Source organism: Macaca nemestrina, chromosome 15, assembly GCF_043159975.1.
Source record: "Macaca nemestrina isolate mMacNem1 chromosome 15, mMacNem.hap1, whole genome shotgun sequence".
Lineage (NCBI taxonomy): Eukaryota > Metazoa > Chordata > Mammalia > Primates > Cercopithecidae > Macaca > Macaca nemestrina.
This window is the reverse complement of record NC_092139.1, coordinates 84,494,635-84,521,732: the sequence shown is the minus strand read 5'-3', so window position 1 is coordinate 84,521,732 and position 27,098 is coordinate 84,494,635. Positions and strand designations below refer to the sequence as shown.

At 46.7% G+C, this 27,098-nt stretch overlaps 1 protein-coding gene across 5 annotated transcripts in view; it reads right to left on the bottom strand.

Annotated features, from left to right (window-relative positions):
- The window catches only part of LOC105480758 (CECR2 histone acetyl-lysine reader), a 202,062-nt gene extending 175,815 nt beyond the window's left edge, over positions 1 to 26,247 (bottom strand). For 4 of the 5 annotated variants that reach the window (XM_011739930.3, XM_011739933.3, XM_011739935.3 and 1 more), the window contains exon 1: positions 26,006 to 26,247. In XM_011739930.3, coding sequence (XP_011738232.2) covers positions 26,006 to 26,131 — 126 coding nt within the window. In that variant the 5' untranslated portion in view covers positions 26,132 to 26,247. Of the gene's footprint in view, positions 1 to 18,095; positions 18,222 to 26,005 lie in introns of those variants that run through there. The other variant, XM_011739936.3, reaches the window with a different exon arrangement.
- Between the last annotated feature and the right edge of the window lie 851 nt (positions 26,248 to 27,098).

Sequence of the window (27,098 nt, the reverse complement as noted above, 5' to 3'; positions counted from 1 at the left end):
ACTGATACTTTTTTTTTTTTTGGACGGAGTCTCGCTCGGTCGCCCACACTGGAGTGCAGTGGCACGAACTCGGCTCACTGTAAGCTCTGCCTCTGCCATTCTCCTGTCTCGGCCTCCAGAGCAGCTGGGACTACAGGCTCCCGCCACCACGCCCGGCTAAAGTTTTGTATTTTCAGTAGAGACGGGGTTTCACCGTGTTAGCCAGGATGGTGTCGATCTCCTGACCTTGTGATCCGCCCGCCTTGGCCTCCCAAAATGCTGGGATTACAGGCGCCACCATGCCCGGCCTATACCGATACTTTCTACAACTTGGATGAAACTTAAAAACGTTATGCTGAATGAGAAATCCAATCACAAAAGGGCACACAGTACATGATTCTATTCATTATGAAGGTCCAGAAAGGAAAAATCTATAAAAACAGAGAGTAAGTTGCTTAGGGCTGGGGAAACAAGAGGTAGGGAGAGCTGGGGAGGCAGAGAGCTCAAGGGTACAGGGTTTCTTTTTGAGGTGATGAAAACCTTATACAGGTAGGGTTAGGGTGGCAACAGTTGTACATATTTGTAAAAATACAAAAACCCATTAACTGGAATACTTTATTTTCTGAGACAGAGTCTTACTTTGTCACCCAGGCTGCAGCGCAGTGGTGTGATCAAACTCACTGCAACCTCCACCTTCTAGGCTCAGGCAATTCTCCTGCCTCAGCCTCGCGAGTAGCTGGAATTACAGGTGCGCGTCACCATACCTGGCTAATTTTTGTATTTTTAGTAGAGACAGGGTTTTACCATGTTGGCCAGTCTGGTCTCGAACTCCTGACCTCAGGTGATCCACCCACCTCGGCCTCCCAAAGTGCTGGGATTACAGGTGTCAGCCACCATGCCAGGCCTACTTGTTGAACACTTTAAATAAATGAGTTGTATATGTAAATAATATCTCAATAAAGCTGTTTTTTTTTCTTTGAGACAAGGTCTTGCTCTGTCACTCAGGCTGGAGTGCAGTGGTGCGACCTCGGCTCATTGCAACTTCCACGTCCCTGGCTCAGCAACCTCTACCTCTCCGGCTCAAGCAATCTTCCCAGCCCAGCTTCCCAAGTAGCTGAGACTACAGGTATGCACCACCATGCCTGGTTTTATTTTATTATTCGATTTTTGAGACAGAGTCTCACTGTCACCCAGGTTGGAATGCAATGGCACCATCTTGGCTCACTGCAACCTCCGCCTCCCAGGTTCAAGCGGTTCTCTTGCCTCGGCCTCCTGAGTAGCTGGGATTACAGGCATGCACCACCATGACCAGCTAATTTTGTATTTTTAGTAGAGACAGGGAAACCCATGTTGGCCAGGCTGGCCACTGCGCCTGGCCATTTAAAAAAATTTTTGTTGTTGTTAAGACACGGTCTTATTATGTTGCCCAGGCTGGTCTCAAACTCCTAGGCTCAAACAATCCTCCCACCACGGCCTCCCAAAGGGCTAGGATTACAGGCATGAGCTACCAAACCACGCTTATTTTTTTAAACAAAAAACATTTGTATTCGGCCAGACACAGTGGCTCATGCTTGTAATCTGAGCACTTTGGGAGGCCGAAGCAGGTGGATCACCTGAGTTCAGGACTTCGAGAGTTTGAGACCAGCCTGGCCAACATGGTGAAACTCCGTCTCCACTAAAAATACAAAAATTAGCTGGGTGTGGTGGCGCACGCCTGTAATCCCAGCTACTTGGGAAGCTGAGACAGGGGAATTGCTTGAACCTGGAAGGCGGAAGTTGCAGTGAGCTGAGATGGAACCACTGTACTCCCGCCTGGAAGAGTGTAAGACTCCGTCTCAAACAAACAAATAAAAGCATTTGTATTCAACAATCTCTTTAATCCATATAAGCACACTACATTTGTATATTTTTACCATTTCATTATACTTTGACTTCAAAATAATATGTGATCATTCCATTTATTTGTCAGTTAATTCCTTTCTCCCAAGTGATTGTTATAGTTTCCCTATTATTACCATAATCAAAATCTAAAATGAAAGAAAATGTAACAATAATTACCAGTTGCTGAGATCTACTTGGGCCAGGCCCTCACATGCCTGGCTCATTCAAACCTCACCACTGCCGTGTGGAACACGAGATGGCCAAGATGCAGATGAACAAGCTGAGGCTCAGCAGGGCCAAGTGACAGGTTCAGACCTTGGGCAAAGCCTGGACTGCAGCCAGGGTAACTCCAATCAACTCTCTGTTGTAATTACTTCACTAGTATCCCTGCGGTTTAAAATTTAAATCATTTTACCAATGTTTCCCTGTTTCCCTATTACCAGGATAACTGGGTTGGCTTCAACCTGCCTAAAAACAATTCCTCTAACAACCAATCAGTGTGTAAACCAGGATGGAGGTGTGGCACATCCATAAAACACACTGTGAGGACAACTGAGGATATTTCAATGTGAACTGTTTACCGGATGTTATTACAGAATTACTGTTAATTTTCCTAAACCTGAGTATAACACTGTGGTCACATAAGAGAAAGTCCTTATTCATAGGAAGTACATGTACATGTCACTAGGAAAGGGGAGACTGTCATGATACAGTAGACTTACTTTCAGATGGTTCAGCCAATGTGGCAAAAACGTTAACAATTGGTACATCTAGAGTGAAGGGTACGCAGGGGTTCACTTATCTTTGAACTTCATCGTACATTTGAAAATTTTCAAAGTAAAACACGAAAAGCTTTAAAAAGCTGAAACTTTAAAAAGTAATTTCACTTTCTGAACATTATCAGTGTTCATCTACTTTAGATGAATTTTCCAAGTTAAAAAAAAATCAAAGACTTTTTATAAATTATATTCTTATCAGATACTAAAAACAAACGGTTTTGGGTCAGGAGTGGTGGCTCATGCCTGTCATTCAAGCACTTTGGGAAGCCGAGGTTGAGACTGCTGAGCCATGATGGTGCCACTGCACTCTACTTTGGGCAACAGAGCAAGACCTGTCTCCAAAAAAATAAATAAATAAAATAAAATAAAATAAAAGCACCTGGTTTAGAATCAAACACTTAAAACTTATGGATGAAAACAGAATGCCAACTTGTAAAAAGGAGTATGAAATCTGAAAATAACTATCTGGCAACTGTGATGTAATGACTGATTCAGGTAAGGTATCACGCATGGATTAAAATTCCTAACGGGTTAATTTGGAGGAGCAAGAGGATGTTTCCAAAGTATCTCCCCACAACGTACTTGTTAATTATAAGGGAAAAACAGTAACTTTGCAGTGGAAAGCAGACATTGCCCTAACCAAGTGACGATCAAAGTTAGTAACCACCACCAGTAAAGGGCCCAGTCCACAGGACGCAACTGCTGATACTACGCACCAAGGGCTAAGGCCTCTTCAGCACGCCCGCCAAAAACACGACCCAAGTTATCCCGGGAGGATTCCAACGAGCCCAAGTGGAGGGACCATCAATAAAATAAATGGCTTTCACTCTTCCAAGAAGGTCAAGCTCCAGAAAGACAAAGACTGAAGAACGGCTCTATTTTGGAGGCGACTAAAGAGACCCACCAACTAATGCAATGCATGACCCTAGACTGAAAACCTGAACCAGAAACAATTTCCAAAATAATAATATGTTTAAAATTCATAAAAATAATGTACAAATTATGGGCTCAATTGGTAACATGTGATATACTATTATCTACAGATCTTACTCAGTATTAAGCTCCTGATTTTAATAATTGTACTTACATGTATAAGAGAATAATATTCCGGCCAGGCACGGTGGCTCATGCCTGTAATCCCAGCATTTTGGGAGGCCGAGGCCAGCGGATCATCTGAGGTCAGGAGTTCAAGACCAGCCTGGCCAACATGGCAAAACCCCGTCTCTACTAAAAACACAAAAATTAGCTGGGCATTGTGGTGCATGCCTGTAGACCCAGCTACTTGGGAGGCTGAAGAAGGAGAATGGCTCTATCCCAGGAGGCAGAGGTTGCAGTGAGACAAGATCATGCCACTGTACCCAAGCCTGGGCAACAAAGTGAGACTCCATTTCAAAAAAAAAAAAAAAAGAGAGAGAAAGAAAGAGAGAGAGAATATCCCCGAGCTGGGCGTGGCGGCTCATGCTTGTAGTCCTACCTACTTAAGAGTCTGAGTCAGGAGGATTGCTTGAGCCCAGAGTTCAAGACCAACCTGGGCAATATAGCGTTGAGATCCCACCTCAAAAGAAAAAACAATGTTTTTAAGTCATAAAAACTTAAAAACATGTCATAAAAACTTAAAAACATGTCAAGGAGTGAAAGGTATCACGTCTTCAACTTACTCTCAGTGTAGAAAAACAGTAATTACACAGCTAGAGATGACTAGCTAGTGAGCTGGGCAGGCAGGCAGGCAGTTGGGAGATGGAGGAGAATGGCACCAAAATTCATGTAACTTTTATGATAAAATATAAAACAAAAAGTAACTATGAAGAAAACTTGGTGAGGAGGAAGACGGAGATCGCAGTAAAGCACATGGTGTAAAACTGAACACGTGGGGAATGTGGGTAGGGAGCTCAGAAATTCTCTGTCCCAGTCTTCTAAGTTTCTGGTAAGTCTGACATTACTTAAAAATAAAGTTTTTAAAGCCAGGCACAATGGCTCACACCTCTGTAATCTCAGCACTTTGGGAGGCCAAGGAGGGTGGATCACTTGAATTCAGGGAGTTCGAGACCAGCCTGGCCAACATGGTGAAACCCCGTCTCTACTAAAAATACAAAAATTATTCAGGCATGGTGGCAGGCGCCTGTAGTTCCAGCTACTTGGGAGGCTGAGGCAAAAGCTTGAACCCAGAGGAGGAGGCTGCAGTGAGCCGAGATCGCGCCATTGCACTCCAGCCTGGGCAACAGAGTGAGACTCCATCTCAAAAAAAATAAAATAAAATAAATAAAGTTTTTAAAAAGCTCCACCCAGTAACAGTAGAGTGGAAAAATGATAAAAGGAGCTCTTAACAATTATTAACATATTTTGTACGTAATTTAAGCAATTGAAGGAAAAACTGAATTTCTTTCACTTTTAAAATGTTTTCTGACTCAGTGCTCTTCGTAAATTGCGTAAAGGATTCCTTTCTAATGCCACGATACTATCTAAAATTTAGTGTCACCCATCTTCCCATATACTCTCGAGAACCTGCACTGGATGTCAGTTTTCCTGTCTCACTAGCAGTATCGTTCAATTCATTTACCAACAAATGCCTCCGCATTTTCCTGAAGTCAGCCGGTGTGGGTTCTGCCGCCCGCTGGGCATGTGGCCTTGGGTAAATCGCTTCACTCTGGGCCTGTTTCCTACAGTGCTGTCATGGTGATGCCTGCCTCATGGGGGAATTAGACAGATGGGTCAGTTCGTGCATGAGAAACACTTGAGGCAGTGCATGGGGCAGCATGGCACCAAAATTCATGTCACTTTTATGATAAAATATAAAACAAAAAGTATCTATGAAGAAAACGTGGCCAGGCGCAGTGGTTCATGCCTGTAATCCCAGCGCATTGGGAGGCTGAGGTGGGCGGATCACCTGAGGTCAGGAGTTCGAGACCAGCCTGGCCAACACGGTGAAACCCGAAACCCGTCTTCACTAAAAATACAAAAATCAGCCAGGCATGGTGGAGCGTGCCTGTGGTTCCAGCTACTCGGGAGGCTGAACCAGGAGAACTGCTTGAACCCAGGAGGCAGAGGTTGCCTCAAGCCCAGATGATACCACTGCACGCCAGCCTGGGCGACAGAGAGAGACTCCCTCTTAGAAAAACAAACAAACAAACAAACAAACAAAAACAAAAAAAAAAACCTCAAAACTTAAAACCTCAAATATAGAATGTTAATACTAACAGAAGTCTAATGACTAAAACACTAATCCCACCTTAGAAAAATTGTTCTGGTTCTTGGTTGTCATGATAGCAAACAACTATAAATAATCCAAACACCCAATAGGGGCTTGGCTAAATGAGAGTCCATCTACTCGATGAGTGTTCTTTAGCTACTGCAAATCATGACGTGTCGTGACCATAAGGGTGTTCTGTTATATAACACTGTCAACAGAACAAAGCAGGATTCAGAAGCACATATAAAAGCATGATCTCGTGTTTACAAGATACTTAACATGTTACGCGCACACAGACAAAAGCGAGGACGTGTTAGGCTCTTTGAGGGGCAGGGCATGGAAGACTCCCTCAGGTGTGGCGGCTCCTGCTGGACACATGCCAGCAGGCTGCAGGCAGGGCCTTCCCGTTAATTCCTCTATGGCTGGGTCTCTCCCAGGCTTGCTTCCTCATCTGTAAGATTCTGGCTGCGATGTGGCTGCTCACCATGACCTTTCAGCTTCTTTTCCACGCTAACTCGATAATCCTTGTATTTCCTAGGTGACGCTCCCAAGAATGGAAATTTCATTGGCCCAGTTCATCTTTTCTTACAAGATGTGTTATAGATTACTGGCCAAGATATAGATTGGCTTGACAAGGGCAAGGAGGGGCAAGTACAGCTGCCAGATAACCTCTGAAAATTTCTGTAGAACCAGTGGAGAAATGAGACAAACAAAAGACGGCTTTCTGTTGAGCTGTAACTCCCGCTGACATGGGGAACCTGTTATTAAACATAACACAGAACATAAATACCTGAATAGCTTATTTGTACACAAATTCCCATTACAAAAGGATCACAAAGTAACATTAAGTAGTAGTCTTATGAAACATTAAACATGTTAACAAAGAGAAACTAAGAACTGAAGTATTCCAAACAACAGTCAAACAAGAATCAATCTAAAATTCTAACGAAAGAAAGGCACATCTCTGGCCAGGTACAGTGGCTCACACCTGTAATCCCAGCACTTTGGGAGGCTGAGGCGGGCGGATCACCTGAGGTCAGGAGTTCGAGACCAGCCTGACCAATATGTGAAACCCCATCTCTACTAAAAATACAAAAATCAGCCGGGTGTAGCGGCATGCGACTGTAATCCCAGCTACTTGGGAGGCTGAGACAGGAGAATGGCTTGAACCCGGGAAGCAGACGTTGCAGTGAGCTGAGATCACACCACTGCACTCCAGCCTGGACAATAAGAGCGAAACTCTATCTCAAAAAAAAAGAAAAAAGAAGGACACATTTCTGTGGCTGGATTTTCATTTCCATTTTACTCAATAGGAAGCTAAAATGCTGAGCAACTGACAGTTCTAGGGTGAGGTAACCACACCTCAACAATTAGAAAGCGGTGGCACAAAGAAAGGGATTGATTACTGGTATAAAACATGACGCAGAATTTGTAAACAGGCTGGTTTTTCTTAAAAGGGGGTCCTACCACTGACCTCTTCAATACAACACCAAAATCTTCACCATGAAGGAACTGAGATTAATTTAACTTTTTCTTGTTATAATCGCTATATTCTATTTTTTTTTTTTTTTTTTTTTGAGACGGAGTCTTGCTCTGTCGCCCAGGCTGGAGTGCAGTGGCGCGATCTCGGCTCACTGCACGCTCCGCCTCCCGGGTTTATGCCATTCTCCTGCCTCAGCCTCCCGAGCAGCTGGGACTATAGGCGCCCGCCACCACGCCCAGCTAATTTTTTTGTATTTTAGTAGAGACGGGGTTTCACCGTGTTAGCCAGGATGGTCTCGATCTCCCGACCTTGTGATCCGCCCACCTCGGCCTCCCAAAGTGCTGGGATTACAGGCGTAAGCCACCGTGCCTGGCATAATCGCTATATTCTTTGTGGAAAACTTTTTTTTTTTTAAACGCCCTTCCTTTCTCACCATGCTCTTAAGCTTCTTTGAGAGATCTTGTCCTCTCTCCTTCCAGGAGAATGAAGTTGTTTGCAGTCTCAGCCTCTCCCTCTTCGGTCAGAGTAACTCAAATCCCTTCTCCAAAGTCATCTTTGACTCCTTCAAATCACCAACTCAAAGGCTGTTTTCCGTTGTCATTTTCCTAATACTTCTCTGCATCACTCGGCAACGCAGACCTTGTCGCTGCAGAGTCCGTCCTGTGACCACGAGTGGCACCACCATATGAGAGTTCAATGACACCCACCATGGGCCGCCTGGCCTGCCAGGAGCCCCATTCCTCCTGCTTACATGATGTAGGGTAATCCACAGTGTTGAAAGCACTGTTATTCCATCATTCGCAGCCAAAAATATCCTAAGCGCAGTCTTCTTCACATGCTCCCACCCTGGGGGTCATCCAGTCCCACCTACTCTTTCCTCAACAGCACCAGTGAGCAATGTCCTTTCCTATTACCACAACCGTCGGCGGTTCACGCCCCTTCCGCTCCAATACAGGCCCACCTCGCTGTACTGCGTTTCCCTTTACCGCACGTGCAGATACTGCATTTCTTACAAACTGAAGATTGCGGGCCAACCCTGCGAGGAGCAAGTCTATCAGGGCCATTTTCCAACAGTCTGTGCTCACTTTATGTCTCTGTGTCACATTGTGGGAATTCTCACAATATTTCAAACATTTTAATGATTATTATTAAGTAAGTCTGTCATGTTGACCTATGACTAGTGATCTTGGACGCTACAACTGTCAATGTTTCGGGGCACCAAGGATTACGCCCACGTAAAACAGCAAACTCAACTGATAAACGTGTGTGTTCTGACTGCTCCACAGACTCCCTCTCCTTGGGCTTCCCCATTCCCAGAGGCACAACATTTAAACCATGCCAATTAATAATCCTACAATGGCCTTTAAGTGTTCAAGTGTAAGGAAGAGTAGCATGTCTCTCACTTTAAATCAAAAGCTAGAAATGATTAAGCTTCGTAAAGAAGGCGTGCTGAAAGCTGAAACAGGCCAAAAGCTAGGCCTCTTGAGCCGGTTAGCCAACTTGTGAATGCAAATGAAAAGTTATTGAAGGAAATAAAAAGTACTGCTCCAGTGAACACAGGAATGAGAAAGCAAAACAGCCTTATTACTGGTAAGGAGAAAGTTTGAGTGGCCTGGAGAACAGATCAAAGCAGCCACAACATTCCCTTAAGCCAAAGCCTAATCCAGAGCAAGGCCCTTACTCTTAAATTGTATGAAGACTTAGAAGGGTGAGGAAACTGCAGAGGAATAGTTGGAGGCTAGCAGTGGTTGGTTCATGAGGCTTTAGGAAAGAAGCCGTCTCCAAAAGGTAAACATGCAAGGGAAGCCCGCAAGTGTGGATACAGAAGCTGCAGCAAGTTATCCAGAAGATCTAGCTAAGACCATTAATGAGGGTGAATACACAACAGATTTTCACTGTAGGTGAAACAGCCTTTTATTGAAAGAAAATGCCACCTAGGACTTTAAGAGCTAGAGAGGAGAAGTCAATGCCCCGCTTCAAAGCTTCAAAGGACAGGCTGATTCTCTTGTTAGGGGCTGGTGACTCTGACCGGAAGCCAGTGCTCACTGACCATTCCGAAAATCCTACGGCCCTTCAGGACTGTGCTAATCTATTCTGCCTGTGCTCTCTAAATGGGACAATAAAACCTGGGTAACAGCACATCTGTTTACAGCATGGTTCACTCAGTATTTTAAGCCTACTTTTGAGACCTACTGCTCAGAAAAAAGTCCCTACTTTCAAAATACTACTGCTAACTAACAATGTATTTGGTCACCCAAGAGCTCTGATGGAGACATACAAGGAGATTAATGTGGTTTTCATGCCTGCTAACACAACATCCATTCTGCAGCCCGTGGATCAAGAAGTAATTTCAACTTTCAAGTCTTATTATTTAAGAAATGCATTTTGTGGCTGCAAGCAGTGGTTCACACCTGTAATCCTAACACTTTAGGAGGCCAAGATGAGAGAACTGTGTGAGGCCAGGAATTCAAGATCAGTCTGGGCAACACTGCAAGACCCCATCTCTACAAAAAAATAAAATAAATACATTTTGTAAGGCAACAGCTGCTATAGTGATTCTTCTAATGAATCTGGGCAAAGCAAATTTAGAACCTTCCAGAAAGGACTCATGATTCTAGATGCCATTAAGAACATTCATAATTCAGGCCGGGCGTGGTGGCTCAAGCCTGTAATCCCAGCACTTTGGGAGGCCGACACGGGTGGATCACGAGGTCAGGAGATCGAGCCAAGATCACGCCACTGCACTCCAGCCTGGGCAATGAGCGAGACTCTATCTCCAAAAAAAAAAAAAAAAAAAAAAGCAATTAAAAAAAAAAAAGAAAGAAAAGAAAGAAAGAAAAGAAAATTAGCCGGGCATGGTGGTGCATGTCCATAACCCCAGCTACTCAGGAGGCTGAGGCAGGTGAATCACTTGAACCCAGGAGGTGGAGTTTGCAGTGAGCTGAAAGCATACCGCCACTGCACTCCAGCCTGGGCAACACAGCAAGACTCCATCTCAAAAAACAGAAAAAAGAAGTGGACCTGAAGATGTGACTCACTTGATTCAGCCTCATGATGAAACCTGAATGGAGGAGTTTTTTCTTTTCTTTTCTTTTCTTTTTTTTTTTGAGATGGAGTCTCGTTCTGTCACCCAGGCTGGAGTGCAGTGGCCGGATCTCAGCTCACTGCAAGTTCCACCTCCCGGGTTTACGCCATTCTCCTGCCTCAGCCTCCCGAGTAGCTGGGACTATAGGCGCCCGCCACCTCGCCCGGCTAGTTTTTTGTATTTTTTAGTAGAGACGGGGTTTCACCGTGGTAGCCAGGATGGTCTTGATCTCCTGACCTCGTGATCCGCCCGTCTCGGCCTCCCAAAGTGCTGGGATTACAGGCTTGAGCCACCGCGCCCGGCCGCTTATTTTCTTTTTCAACCTTGTCTGAAGACTAGATTAAGAGGAGCTGCTTCTTATGGATGAACAAAAAAAAGTAGTTTGTTGAGGCAGAATGTATTCCTGGTGAAGATACTGTCAACACTGTAGAAATGACAACAAAAGATTTAGAATATTCTAAACTAAGCTGATAGGCAGTGGCAGGGTTGGAGAGGACTAACTTCAATTTTGAAAGAAGCTTTACTGTGGGTTAAATGCTATCAAACGGCACGGTATGCTACGGAGAAATCTTTCATGAAAGGAATACTGAGGCCTGACCCTGCACTGGCAAAAACACTATGACTCACCGAAGGCTCAGATGAGCATTGGGATTTTTTTATTTTTATTTTTGGAGATGGAGTCTTGCTCTGTCACCCAGGCTAGAGTGCAGTGACGTGATCTCAGCTCACTGCAAACCCCGCCTCCCAGGTTCAAGAGATTCTCCTGCCTCAGCCTCTGAGTAGCTGGGATTACAGGCGCCCACCACTGCACCCGGCTAATTTTTGTGGTTTTTAGTAGAGATGGGGTTTCACCATCTTGACCAGGCTGGTCTCGAACTCTTGACCTCATGATCCACCCGCCTCAGCCTCCCAAAGTGCTGGGATTACAGGCGTGTGCCACCCCGCCCGGCTGATCACTAAGATTTTTAAGCAATAGTTGTTTTGTTGTGTTTTCTTTGAGACAAGGTCTCTGCTGCCCAGGGTGGAGTGCAGTGTTGCAATCTTGACTTGCAACCTCCGCCACCGGACTCAAGCGATCCTCCCATCTCAGCCTCCCATATAGTTGGGACGACAGGTGCACACCACCACACCCAGCTGATCTTTGTATTTTTAGTAGAGAAAGCGTTTCACCATGTTGGCCAGGCTGGTCTCAAACTCCTGGGCTCAAGTCATTCGCCAGCCTCAGCCTCCCAAAGTGCTGGGATCACAGGTGTGAGCCACTGTGCCCAACCTAAAGTATTTTTTAATTAAGGTATTTACATTATTTTTTAAGACATAATGCTACTGCACACTTAACAGACTATAGTATAGTGTACACATAACTTTTATGTGCACTGGGAAACCAAAAATTTCACGTGACTCGCTTTACTGCAATATTCACCTTATTGCAACTGTCTGGAACTGACCCTCAAATATCTCTGAGGTATGCCTGTAGTTAAACTAGTCTTTCTTCTTCCAGTCTGTTCTATTCCAGTTACCAAAACCAGATTTAACCTAAAACACTTAGTATACAGGAATTCCTACTCTAAAACTTCGTTTCCCCACTGCCTGAAGAAAAATGATGATCACCAGTGAGGCCGGTCTTCAAGGCTGGTTGCAATGTTGCCTCTATGATCTCTCTCTCTCAACCTCTTTTTCTATTAGTCTCTATAACAAAGGCGCAGTGACTCACGCCTGTAATCCCAGCACTTTGGGAGGCTGAGGCGGGGGGATCACGAGGTCCGATCAAGACCATCCTGGCTAACATGGTGAAACCTCATCTCTACTACAAAAAAAAAAAAAAAAAAAAATTAGCCGGGGCGGTGGGGGGAGGCGGGCGCCTGTAGTCCCAGCTACTCGGGAGGCCGAGGCAGGAGAATGGCGTGAACCCCAGAGGCGGAGCTTGCAGTGAGCGGAGACTGTGCCACTGCACTCCAGCCTGGGGGACAGAGTTAAGACTCTGTCTCAAAAAAAAAAAAAAAGTGAGGGCTCTCTGACCTAGCTAACTACACTGACTTACACAGCATGACCCCCAGAAGCACGATTCTTTCTCCAGGAAGTCTTTCACTTGCCATCTCTGCCTTCCTCTGAACTCTTACAGCAACCATATTCCCTATCGCTCACCGGGCAAATAACACAGGTTTCACAATATCACTGCTGCCCTGACCCTTTTCAACAGACAAATTCCCCCAGGGCAGCAGCACAATAAGGACTCTGCCACAAGCCTCTGCAACCTTATTAATAATGATGACAATAACACAGGGAAGGCTGATTGGGATTTGAGATTTTCCCTTTTTTAAAAAATTTCACTTTAACCTTAAAAACTTGCATGTTCCAGAAATCCAAGCACAGTCATGGGTAAGGAAGATGGGCTCCATTGTTGAAAGCGATGAAAATCTAGCATTATGCGCTCACTCCAACAGCACTTGTACTAAAACTGGCCTATGCAAGATGACACACAGTCACGAAGTGTTCCATGTTTAAAAAAAAAAAAAAGACCGGGCGTGGTGGCTCACGCCTGTAATCCCAACACTTTGGGAGGCCGAGGCGGGAGGATCGCGAGGTCAGGAGATCGAGACCATCCTGGCTGACACGGTGAAACCCCGTCTCTACTAAAAATACAAAAAAGTTAGTCAGACGTGGTGGTGGATGCCTGTAGTCCCAGCTACTTGGGAGGCTGAGGCAGGAGAACGGGCGTGAACCCGGGAGGCGGAGCTTGCAGTGAGCCGAGATCACGCCACTGCACTCCAGCCTGGGCGACAGAGCGAGACTCCGTCTCAAAACAAAACAGCCTGGCACAGTGGCTGGGGTTGATTACATGTCACAAGCATCCTCAACCAGAGCGCCCCCTCCCGATCTTCAACATTCCTGTAAGGAGGGTTGGGGAAATGCTTTAACACCGCAAAGGAAAATGGGGGGCAAGTCTTTTAGAACCAACGTTAAAGAATTAGTACATTCGTGTAGATACAAACCCAAATCAATGCCGGTGTAAGAGTGGAAAATAATCCAAAATTAAATTCCTTCATTATGACAACAGGTGAAATTTTTTTCTTTAAAGCACCTTTCCCCGTGTACAACAACGTTCCCTGAACAAAGAACTCCAGGCCTCTGCTATAAAAATTGACCCCACACCTAAAAGAATTCACAAACAACCTTTCAGGAAGACAGAGAGACATAATGGGAATGGAGAAGAGAAAGGATTTGCTAAAGAAGTAGATCTGTTAATTTAACACGTTTTCTGTCAAGCAAATCAACTGTCCTTAGTGCCATTGTTGCTGAGACAATGAACACGAAGGGTAGGGGTGTTCATTAAAAGGAACCGGCCAGGAGAGAAAAACACTCTTGCAGTCAACAAGACTGCTGAACAGCATTTTTAATTCTAAGAACTGATCCATTCTCAGGAATTATTAATTGGGTGTGATTTAAAAGTTCAACATTGAAAACGTGAAGCGGTGAGTTTAATTGTGGCCCCGTGGCTTCCTCTATTTTCACTTACTTTTGGAGGTGATGGGTGGGGAGGAGCAAGGGAGGGTACACACAGTCTGTTCTGACAGCCACTCACACTTTCAATTCAGGTGGCCACATGCCTCAGTGACACAACGCCAAGTCACACGTCACTCCGGCAAACCCACCCTAGGGAAAAAGTGGACCTGATTTAGCTCATGAAGACTCTGGGCTGTAGAACCAAAGCTAAAAGCTGACCATTCACTCCAGTGTGAAACTTATATGCATATGACATCATTTAAACCAGCCAATGTCTTTTGTAAAGGCCACATGAGGTCACAGACTTCAAACAGGAGAACGAAATACTATCTTCTATATATTTCTGCATAAACCACATTACATTTTAAATGAGTGTATGGCTAACGAAGTACAAAACAGAACACACGAGAGAATTATTCAGAGGGGTCATCAGCGCTCTAAAGAGGATAAAACTGCTTTTGGCTGTAGAAGTGACTGACTTCACACCAACCTATTTACACAAATTCTGGGATTTAACACCTTGACGCAGGCCAGAAATGCTACCCCTCCTCCACTGATGCCCAGAATAAACCCGAGGGCATGAGTGGAGCACAATGGAGTAGACAAGAAAAAAAAAAAAAAAAAAAAATTGGTCAGACCTTAGTTCCCAGCCAAAGAGATAAAGAATAAAAAACAAGACATGGGGTCTCTGTGGGGATTGAATACCCCAAGATGGAAAAGAAGGACTTGGAGACAGACACTCAATGAAAACCATCCTCAAAAGCCACAGACAAGTGATATTATTTCCTTAAGTTCTATGGTATCTTCCTTCCAAGAAGCTCAAAGCCCTTCACTGTGCACTAGACGGAGCCACACTCACAATACCATTTTCTCCCCAAACCAAAATAAAAATCTATTTGAATCCATAATATATTTCACCATGCTTGCTGAGGGCAAAATTAAACATGAAAAACCATTAAAAAACATTTAGAGCAGCTTCAAGCTTATGTGGTCGCTATGTTCTACATGTAAAATTCTGATGGAATAATGAACTTTACATATACATGTATCCCAAACACACACACACACACACACACACACACACACACACACACACGCCTTCGACTTAGGTCCCACTGAACTTTTGACCTGGTCATGGAGAACGCCCTCCCCAGTACACCACCGTGCAAAGCTCAAGAGATCTGTCAAGAGCCTTGCGCCCTGACAGGCAATGGCAGCCGCTCCAGCCCCAGGCTGCAGCACAAACACCCCTCACCCCTCCTCCCCTGCGGCACTAGACAGCCAGGCCCTGCTTCAGGGAGGCCTTTTGTAGGGGAAGGCCTTTCTTTATCAGCCTCAGTCAGCTTTGCAGTTCCCTCCCTGCTAGCCCCAAACTCTCTGCTTTCCTTAAGTGATGCTCCAGGAAAGGAAAAAAAAAAAAAAAATTAACAAGGCCAGGCGCGGGGGCTCACATGTGTCATCCCAGCACTTTGGGAGCCGAAGTGGGCAGATCACTGCAGGTCAGGAGTTCGAAACCAGCCTGACCAAGATGGTGAAACCCCGTCTCTACTAAAAATACAAAAATTAGCCGGGTGTGGTGGCACACGCCTGTAGTCCCAGCTTCTTGGGGGGCTGAGGCAGGAGAATCGCTTGAACCTGGGAGGCAGAGGTTGCACTGAGCTGAGATCACGCCACTTGTACTCTAGCCTGGGCCACAAAAGCAAAACTGTCTCAAAAAAAGAAAAAAAATTAACAAAATATCTGTTTCTCAGGTTTCTGACATGTACAACTGCTGATGACATTCACTTCTGGGAGCAACTTTAACTCCCTGAAATTTCCATAAACAAAAAATACTAAAGGTTTGCATTTAGGGGAAAAATAATCCCATCACAAGGAAAAACTCATCTACCTCACGTACAGCGTACTTTTTATACAATGACCAACACTGCAAAGTCATCTCTACCTCACACCCCAAAGATTCTCAAGCAGGGCAATTTCACCCCCCAGGAGATATTTGGCAATGTCTGGAGACATTTTTATTTGTCACGACTGGGGGTGCTATTGGCACCTAGAGCGTAGAGGTCAACAATACTGCTAAACATCTTAAAACGAGGGCCAGGCACGGTGGCTCTCGCCTGTAATCCCAGCACTTTGGGAGGCCAAGGCAGGCGGATCACGAGGTCAGGAGATTGAGACCATTCTGGCTAACACAGTGAAACCTCGTCTATACTAAAACTACAAAAAATTAGCCGGGCGTGGTGGCGGGCGCCTGTAATCCCAGCTACTTGGGAGGCTGAGCGGGGAGAATCACTTGAACCTGGGAGGCGGACGTCACAGTGAGCCAAAGATTGCGCCACTGCACTCCAGCCTGGGAAACAGAGAGCGCCTCTGCCTCAAAAAAACAAAAACAAACAAAACGCATATAATGCCCTTCATATAACAGCTACCCACAACAGATTTTCAGCCCAAACTATCAATAGTGCTGAGACTGAGAAACCCAGAGGATTAAAGGAACACACAATCTTGAGCTCACTCTTACTTTCCAATCATTCCTTTCTCAATCCTAAGAGCTGCTGAAAAATGACTGTCCCCAAGTTTTCCAATATCAATTGACTAATATTTGTTAGAGGCTAATGTAAAGATATAATAAAAACATCCAAGGAATAGCATCCAATGAAATATACAAATACAGAGGAAGGGTAGCAGCCATCTGTAAAGGTGTAATAGCAAATGAAAGGCAAACCACAAGCCAGAAGCTTTAAGTGGATCTTATTCAGACTTCTAGGTATTGATGACATGATACATAAGAAACAGACTAAGTGAAAGGGAGCCAAGGGCAGTGGGATGTGCCTGGAATCCCGGCTACTGGGGAGGCTGAGGCAGGAGGATGATTTGAGCTCAGGAGTTCAAATTCGGCCTGGGCAACATAGTGAGATACCACCTTTAAAAAAAAAAAAAAGAAAGAAAGAAGAATCACATAATTCAAGGTCTTCAGCCTCCAGAATTCCTCAAAATCTCAAAGCACAAAAGCTTAGGTCAGTTTAAGGACACTAGAGATAGTGAAAATGTCAATCTTCAAGTCTCAAAAGCTACTTTCAAAGTAGCTTATTTGCAGACAAGATGCCAGAGAAAGAGAAACAAAACATTCCTATAATTTGGAAACACACCAAGTATGGATTTGCAGTTTTCACTTGGCACATAATTAATTTGTAAGACATGGATCCTACCCTCGACCCTAACTGGTGAGTCAGCAATTTGCTGGATTAGTTAAGAGTGCTACGCATGCTGAGAAACATTTCTAGGATCACAGAACTTTAGACATGGAAACACCCAGGAATCACTGGGTCTACAGATGGGGCAGCTGAAACCCACAGTCACCTGCCTAAGAACACAACTTAATGACAGGTGGGCCCATAATCCAGCTTTCTGATTGTTGCCTTTTGAAAATGTATTTAGGGGCTGGGCGCGGTGGCTCATGCTTGTAGTCCCAGCACCTTGGAAGGCCGAGGCGGGCGGATCACGAGGTCAGGAGTTCGAGACCAGCCTGGCCAACATGGCGAAACTCTGTCTCTACTTAAAATACAAAAAATTGCCGAGCATGGTGGCACATGTCTGAAATCCCAGCTAGTCAGGAAGCTGAGGCAGGAGAATCACTTGAACCTGGAAGGTGGAGGTTGCAGTGAGCCGAGATCACGCCACTGCACTCCAGCCTGAGCGACAAAGCAAAACTCGGTCTCAAAAGAAAAAACAAAGAAAATATGTTTAGTCACATCAACTAAAGAGAAGACCATTTATTTACTTAGAAGCTCCCCTTTGGTTCTGTCCACACACCACATTTTTACCTAAACCACCTGTGCACTGCAGTTTTCCACACTCTGCCAAGCGCACCGCATTCTGAGCCCCAGCACACCATGGAATCCCACACTGAGCTCCCCTTGCCGTGATCAAAGGGGCAGATGATCGGTAGGACTGAACGCTGCCAAGGTGTATTTTAGGCTTTCCTAACTGTGTTCCAGAAAATTAAGCAACTTAACTTCCGTTGCAAAGCGAGCCGTGTGCTAACGCAGGCCGCCCTTCAGAGATGAGAAGGGGCTGCCCCTTCTAAACTGCAGAAGATCCCAACTGCCTTTGCAGCTTCACATGGTAGGCACACACACACCAAAGCAGCAAGCCTTTCCTTTCAAAGCGTAGGTATAAATAGAAAGCGGACCTGGTACTCACTTTTAGAGAGTTACATGATGATAGCACATTCTCCTCCCCTTTCAGGATCTCAGCCTGCGCAGATCTGTCCTTCTGTAATTCACATCCCCTTCTCGGGCCTTCCTCCTTGGAGAGGGTGCAGATTCTGAATCTTTAGAAGGCCTTTTATCCTCTAGTATCTTACATTAAATAGAAAAGTGTGACAAAGGACTTTTTTTTTTTTTTTTTTTTGAGACGGAGTCTCGCTCTCGCTCTTTTGCCCAGGCTGGAGTGCAATGGCGCAATCTCAGCTCACTGCAACCTCCGTCTCCAAGCAATTCTCCTGCCTCAGCCTCCTGAGTAGCTGGGATTACAGGTGGGCACCACCACACCCGGCTAATGTATTTTTAGTAGAGACAGGGTTTCATCATGTTGATCAGGCTGCTCTCAAACTCCTGACCTCATGATCTGCCTGCCTTGGCCTCCCAAAGTGCTGGGATTACAGGTGTGAGCCACCGCGCCCCTCGAGAAAGGACTACTTTAAATCACTCATCTCCTCAGAAAGGCCCTAATCACCCTGTTTTAAATAGCAACAACCTACACCTCAACATGGCCCTGTGCAAGCCTCCACCCCACTCTACTTGGGGCCTTCTGATATTATATACGGTATCTGTCTCACTGCACTAAAAAGCAAACAGGTATTTTTCTATTATGTTCACAACCATATCAGTACCTAGTACGTTGCCTAATGTAGTAGATGCTTAATAAACATTTGCTGGCCGGGAGCAGTGGCTCATGCCTGTAATCTTGCACTTTGGAAGGCCGAGGTGGGTGGATCACCTGAGGTCGGGAGTTCGAGGCCAGCCTGATCAACATCGAGAAACCCCGTTTCTACTAAAAACACAAAAATTAGCCAGGCATGGTGGTGCATGCCTGTAATCCCAGCTACTTGGGAGGCTGAGGCGGGGGAATCGCTTGAACCCAGGAGGCAGAGGTTGAGGTGAGTCAAGATCGCACCACTGCACTCCAGCCTGGGCAACAAGAGCGAAACTCGGTCTCAAAAAATAATAATAATAAATAAATAAAATTAACATTTGCTTAAAGCTGGGCGCGGTGGCTCACGCCTATAATCCCAGCACTTTGGGAGGCCGAGGCGGGTGGATCACCTGAGGTCAGGAGTTCGAGACCAGCCTGGCCAATATGGTGAAACCTCTTCTCTATTGAAAATACAAAAATTAGGCCGGGCGCGGTGGCTCAAGCCTGTAATCCCAGCACTTTGGGAGGCCGAGATGGGCGGATCACGAGGTCAGGAGATCGAGACCATCCTGGCTAACACGGTGAAACCCCGTCTCTACTAAGAAATACAAAAAATAGCCGGGTGAGGTGGCGGGCACCTGTAGTCCCAGCTACTCTGGAGGCTGAGGCCGGAGAATGGCGTGAACCCAGGAGGCGGAGCTTGCAGTGAGCTGAGATCCGGCCACTGCACTCCAGCCTGGGCGACAGAGCGAGACTCCGTCTCAAAAAAAAAAAAAAAAAAAAAAGAAAATACAAAAATTAGAGCCAGGCATGGTGGCTCACGCCTGTAATCCCAGCACTTTGGGAGACTGAAGGGGGTGGATCACCTGAGGTCAAGAGTTCAAGACCAGCCTGACCAACACAGTGAAACCCCGTCTCTACTAAAAATACAAAAAATTAGCCAGCCATGTTGGTAGGCACCTGTAATCCCAGCTACTAGGGAGGCTGAGGCAGGAGAATCACTTGAACTCAGGAGGCGGAGGTTGCAGTGAGCCGAGATCACACCATTGCACTCCAGCCTAGGCAATAAGAGTGAAACTCTGTCTCAAAAAAAGAAAAGAAAAGAAAAGAAAATACCAAAATTACTCAAGGGTGGTGGTATGTGCTTGTAATCCCAGCTATTTGGGAGGCTGAAGCAGGGGAATCCTTGAACCCAGGAGGTGGAGGTTGCAGCGAGCCGAGATCACGTCACTGCACTCTAGCCTGGGCGATAGGGTGAGACTCTGTCTCAAAAAATATATATATATATATTTGCTGAAATAAATGAATACTTGAATTTGTCCCTTTGCACTTAGTTCAGAAGTTTAAAAAAAAAAAAAAGGCCCCTTTGTACCCCACATTATTAAGAGCCAAAGAACTCTAGACGTGCACTGTGGAATCTGGCCCCTCATTTTATAGATAACAAGAGCTGAAGAAGAAGCAGTGCAATGTAGCAGAAACAGGCAGAATTTGGCCTCAAAGAACCTGAGATCCAGGTGAGAGTCCCTGTGCAAGCATCAGCCTCTCTAAACTTTCAACTTCCACATGTGTAAAATGAGAAGACCCCACCTCATGGTGATGGTTAAGGCCAGCTAAGAAGAAAATGGGATGACATTTTGAAACTGTACAAAGTACTATGCAGTGTAATTTATCATCACGTGATTTTGACTTCCCCAAAATCAGTCAGTTACAGTGGCACAATCAGAATACAAATTTCCTAACTCCTAGTGCAGCACATCTTGTGTCACGAAAGTAGGCTTCTGAACCCCTAATTAGGGCCAACTTACTCTTTCATCTAGTTCAGGGCTTCTTAACCTCGTATGGGTTGGGGGCTGCTTCCAGAATCTGATGAGAGCAATAGGCCCTTCTCCTCCAGCAAAGTGCACACATGTACACCAACACAAAGTCTACCCTGGCGCCAGGTTTAGGACCCACTATTATGATGGATGTACTTACAAGTTTCTCCTAGCTATTTCTATCACTTAACGTTTAACAATCCATGTGTTCGGCACTTGATTAAGGGGCTGGATTCTTTTTTTTTTTTTTTTTGGGACGGAGTCTCGCTCTGTCCCCCAGGCTGGAGTGCAGTGGCGCGATCTCGGCTCACTGCAAGCTCCGCCTCCTGGGTTCACACCAGTCTCCTGCCTCAGCCTCCTGAGTAGCTGGGACTACAGTAGGCGCCTGCCACCACGCCCGGCTAATTTTTTGTATTTTTAGTACAGACGGGGTTTCAACGTGGTCTCGATCTCTTGACCTTGTGATCCGCCCGCCTCGGCCTCCCAAAGTGGTGGGATTACAAGCGTGAGTCGGCCGAGGCTGGATTCTTCAAGGAAGCACCAAGGGTGGAACTCAAGAATGTGAATATTGCCCCCAGATCTCATGCTGATTAGGTAATGGCTCTTACCCACGTACAAACACAACCAGGAAGGAGCCACAAGGAAGGCAAAGGAGTAAGTACTCAAAGGCAGGACACTCAGGAAAAAAGGTAGACAGGACAGATTATTTTGATCATGCTGCTACTATACGAACTATTCAAATAATTCTACATAACCATCTTCAAACGGCCACCTATAGACACCAATGCAGCCCCACATTCATCATGATTACTGAGAATCATTCTGTCCTCCCTTACCTTAGTCAAGTGAGACACTGTATTTACTGTACAGGGCACTTGGCTAGGCGGAAAACAGTAGGAAATCTTGGAGAGGTCAATTAGCCTTTCTTCTTTTCTTCAATCAGGACAAAACTTAGCCAACCTAAGCCACTAGAATGTTAAACAATTATAAAATACTTCATTTAACTCAAGTGGTATAAACTTGCTGGTTCTGAAATATTAACAGATAATCTTATGAGGCAAAGGAGGCCAGGTAAGAGCGTCTTTGGTAAATCTCCAAGTTCCATGTTAAGCACAAAGTAGGGGCTCAACTATTGAATTCACTGTCATTCATCTACTGTGTTCCAGCTATATCTGAATCTCACCTGAAAAGTAAAAACATCTAACCTACAGCACAATTACACTGTGCACATATTTAGGAATTTCTAACTATGAAGGATACAATCACTTAACAACGTTTATCCCTGATTGGTGACAATGGGTGGTTTTAACTTTTATCTGTATTTTATGATAATTTTCACGTTTATATAATTTTTTGCAATATTTTTACAACTGGGAATTTTGAACTGAGATAAGGCATCACTATTATATACTTGACAGGTTTCTTGTCTAAAACTAAGAATCAAGTATGTTGACTCTTATAAAGCAATTCTGTGTATTCAAGGTTGATTAATAGAGTAAAACTTTTTTTATAATACAAAAGTTAGCTGGATGTGCTGGTGCACGCCTGTCATCCCAGCTACTCCGGAGGATGACGCGGGAGAATCACCTGAATCGGGCAAGTGGAGGTTGCAGTGAGCCAAGATCGCACCATTGCACTCCAGCCTGGGTGACAAAATGAGACTCCGTCTCAAAAAAAAAAAAAAATTATTTAATATACACAAAAATAAAAATATCCACGTTTTGGGGACAGTTTTCTAAATGGAAGATCTTAATCTCTTGGAGAAGTGGGACATGAATCCTGCCAGCCCTTCACCTATCTTAAGAGATTGCTTCACTTTAGATAAATGGAAACCAAGTCCTTGAGGACTCTGCTTCCTAAATTTTCTATAAATCCATGAGCTCAGCCTGGTGGTCAAGGGTAAAATGAGATCTTTCCCACAGCTGAAAACCGGTTTCCTGAAATAACTGATATACTACTTCTACTACTTGCTATTATTCACCATTTTTACCTTTTAAAGTTGCAGAAAATTAAGACTGTAGAGCCTTTCCACAAGGCCTAACAGGTACGGTTCAGCATTTGAATTATTTTTTTATTTTTTAATTAATATATTTATGTTGAGATGGAGTCTCGCCCTGTCACCCAGGCTGGAGTGCAATGGCATGATCTCGGCTCACTGCCACCTCTGCCTATCGGGTTCAAGCGATCATCCTGCCTCAGCCTACAGATGTAGCTGGGATTACAGGAGCAAGTGACCAGCCCGGCTAATTTTTTGTATTTTTAATGAAACGGGGTTTCACCATGTTAGCCAATCTGGTCTCCAACTCCTGACCTCAGGTGATCCGCCCACCTCGGCCTCCCAAAGGGCTGGGATTACAGGCGTGAGTCACGGCACCCGGCTCTTTTTTATTTTTATAAGGGTCTTCCACTGCATCATAAAGTCTAACCAACGGACTGTTTCTCAAACTGTCAGGTCAATAAACTATTAGATTAAAATACAATTACCTTAGAAAAATAAAAATAATTTATGTATACTTAAGAGAATCAGAATTGACAGTATTTCCAGTAAGTTCTGCACTGTCAACGGGTCAAATGTGTTAGAAGTCTAGAAAAAAAAATATATGTATATATATATTTTTTGAGATGGAGTTTCACTCTTGTTGCCCAGGCTGAAGCGCAATGGCATGATCTCGGCTCACTGCAACCTCCACCTCCTGGGTTCAAGCCATTCTCCTGCCTCAGCCTCCCAAGTAGCTGGGATTACAGGCACCCACCACCACACCCAGGTAATTTTGTATTTTTAGTAGAGACAGGATTTCACCATGTTGCTCAAGCTGGTCTCGAGCTCCTGACCTCAAGTGATTCGCCCTCCTCAGCCTCCTGAAGTGCTGGGATTACAGTGGTGAGCCACCGCGCCGAGAAAATACATTCTTAAATCTTAATTTTTTAATTGACATATAATCATTCCCAATAAAATTCTAATTTTGATAACTACTAAAAACCTTAAGTTAAAATTTCCATTGGCCATATCAAAACATACCTAACATGAGATGGATTAGACAAGAACTGCAGGTAAGAAAAGTCACTTTGACTTTGTTATCCATTGAGTGAACATCTCCAAATACAAAAGAGTGTGGACAGTTCTTTAAACCTGCACGTATGAAGCCAAATACTCATTTCTGTTGCATGTATTTCAAACAGCATGTATTTTAGCCCAAGAAAAGTGCCATTTCCAAGAAACGCTGGAGTCATATCAAACAGCCTTGATTATTCGCCATGTAAACTACAGTGATTTTCCATTTGTTATACATATAAATTTGATCTTTTTAATCAGTTTACATTTCCTTTAGGAATTAAACCAGCTAATTCTCAGAAACCACAAGTTTATTTCTTGTAACAGAAGGCAAGTTATTTACAGGTTACTCTAAATATGCTGTGAGTACTTAAGGCAAAATGAGTTACCTCTAGTTTTCCATCAACAAAATGGGAATACATGGATTTGAGACATGAAGTTTTTCCAACAGTATTTTTAGGATGGGTCTTTAAACTCTGAACTCGTAATCCCAGCACCACCTCAACGTTACTATCTTGCACGGAAGAAAAGGGGCTAGGTGCAAGTTTACCCGCACCCAAGATGGCCCTGTCACAGGCGGCACCTCCCACCACAGCCACCATTTTGACTGCAGGATATAATGACTGCAGGATATAATTAAACTACTCACGATTTTGTACCAACGGAAAGAAAACACAGGACATCACAGTAACAGAAACATCCCTTGACCTTTAGGATTCCCAACTCTTTAGCTTCCGTGGCTCTGTTTCTCTTCTTTAGTCAATATAAACAGTTGTCTCAGGAAAATTTTCATTAATAAAATTATGCTTGCCACATTCACGTTCAAACTTTGAAAACAAACGCTGTGGCGCCGCGTAAAATGCCCAAGTTATGACCTCTTCCTAAAAAGTGGAGAAGCCCACATTTCCTCACATTGTTTTAATCAGCTTAAGAAACTAAGAATCGCCAAAAGCCAGTGAGTGGCCCTAGATTATCTGTCTACATTCCTCTTCATTCTCCCATCCCCAACCCTTTTGATCTTTTTATTTTCCTGATTTCATTAACTGCGATGAGAGCAAGTTCCCACACTTCATTCATAGAAGCAGCAACTGATATTTCAGCAAACACGACTGAATCTAAAAATAAAGGTGAGGCAAAGAGCTCTGGAATAAACGAGTTAAAATCAACCCGAAAATGGCACCAAGTAAGATCCGTGGGGCTGGGGAAGGAACAACAACGACCTGCTCTTCCAAAAGAGTGGCTCTAATTTTGATGACTGCGTCGGCGAACCCATCTGCACAACAGAAAACAAAAATTGACCAACGCAGTTGCCATTCACCTTTGTCCAAAGGCAAAAGGTGAAAAGTCACGACACATATTGCCATAGAAAAGAAGGCAATTCAACCTGCCAACTAATCGACTATTTCTCAGCTCCTTCCAAAAACACAAATAAAAATAGGAGAAAGGGGGCTGCCGCTGGACTGGCCGCTGCCTGGCCGCCGTGTGCGCTGCGCTCCGCACGCTCCCGCCACCCGCCGCGCTCCAGGACCCTCGGGTTTCGGCCCAGTTATCACAAAGCCCCGGGCTGGAAAACACCTCCGGCCTGGCCAGAATGGCCAGCCCGTCCTTCGCGCTCGCCCGGGGGGATAATGGTGGCGAGACCAACTCCAAGGGCTTCCGAGCCCTGGGATAAAGAGGCTGGATATTACGGGAGGACGAGCGCTGTGGAAGAATAACGGAGTCCCAAACTTTCCTTCCGCAGCTCCGGAGCCCCGCGCCCAGGCCCGGTCCCCACCGGCCCGAAGTTGGCCGGAGCGCCTCCCGGGAGTTTCGGGCCTCCGGGAGCCCCCGCCACGCGCCCGCCCGCCAGAGCGGGGCTAGCCCTCCCCACCGGCCGCGGCCGCCTCCCGCCTGGGTCCGAGTTAATCCCGCGCGGGCCCCCCCCCCGCGCCTGGCCCCGCCGGAGCAGCTGGCTCGCGCCTCAATGGCACCGGACGGCGAGCGCGCGCAGCCCTCGCGCCCACACTCAGCCCCACCGGAGAACTCCCGGGAGGGCCGCCGGGTCCCGCTCCCGCTCCCACAAAAGCACGGGCCCGCCCCGCCCTCGCGGCGCCTGCTCCTCTGCCCCAGGAGCCGGAGTCCCCGGCCTGACGTCCCTCGGCACCCAGGGCAGAGCCTGGCGGCCCCCGCCCGCCCTCCCTCCTGCCCTTTTGCGCCCTCCTCCTGGCCCCCGACTCCGGGCCGAAGTCCCTCGGGCCCCGGCCCCTCTGCGCGACGGCCCGGGACGCCCCGCGCGGGGCAGGGAAAGCAGGGGGCGCAGCGCGCCGCCTCCCGCCCGCGCGGTCACTCACCTCGATCTCGAAGTCGGGCAGGCGGAACGCGGTGCGAAAGAGCGAGCAGAAGTGCGCGATGGCCGGGACCTCCCACCAGGAGCGGAGCTCGCCCAGTCCGGCCGCGCCGCCCTCCTCCGGGCACATCTCCCCGCCGCGGCACAGGCTGCGGCCCCTCGCTGCCCGCGCTCTGCCCGCCGACCTGGGACTCCCGCCGCTGCAGCGCCGCAGCCTCCGCGCGGTCCTCGGCGGGGGCGGCGGGGCGCTCCTCCCGCTGCTGCCGCCGCTCGGCGAGTGCAGGAGCCGAGGGCGGGCGCCGGGCGGGGGGCGGCGGCGCGGGGGCCCGAGCTACAGAGGCGGCTGCGGCTGCGGCTGCCCGCGGGGTCCGCGCGCTCGCCCCATCCCGCGGCTGCGGCGGCGGCCGCCCCCAGTCCCCTACAATATAATCGAGTCCCCGCCGGGGAAACAGATGGGGCTGGGGGCGGAGGGGCCGGACGCGGGGCCTGGGGGAGGGGCCGCCCACGAGGAGGGGGCGGGGCTGCCCGCGCTACAACAACAACCCCCGCCCCCGCCCCACCCCCGCCCGGACAGCTGCACCGCCAGGGAGGGGGAGGGGCGGGGCGCGCGTCCCCGGGCTCAGGACCGCGGGACCTAGGGGGCGCGGGCCGCCCCGCGAGAACTCTCACGCGGCGCCCTCCGCCCTCCAGGGCTTTGGGACTGGGAAGTTGAAGCACTTTCCCGAGGGAGGACGGCCAGGCGCTCTCCCACCCCCACTTGGCCTGAGTGGTCGCGTCCTTTTAAAGGGCCCGCGGGGTGGTGCTTTCGGTCGGGCTCCATACAGAAACGTGCACGTGTGGGAGTTCAGTTATTATTGATGCCGAGGGCAGAGCCGGAGCAGGAGCGGGATGTCCACCCCAGAAATATGAGGCCTAGAGAAGTGAAGTGCTTTCCACCTGTTTCTTAACGCTTTTATTCCAGCCGAGAACGGCGCGCAAGGAACTCTGAAGTGGCTCTTTTCTCCGAGAGAAGGCGGCGGTGGGGCTGATTGAGCTGGAACGTAGTAGGATGGAGGCCGGAGAGCGGCGGGAAGGGTGGGGTAGGGGGAGGCACCAAT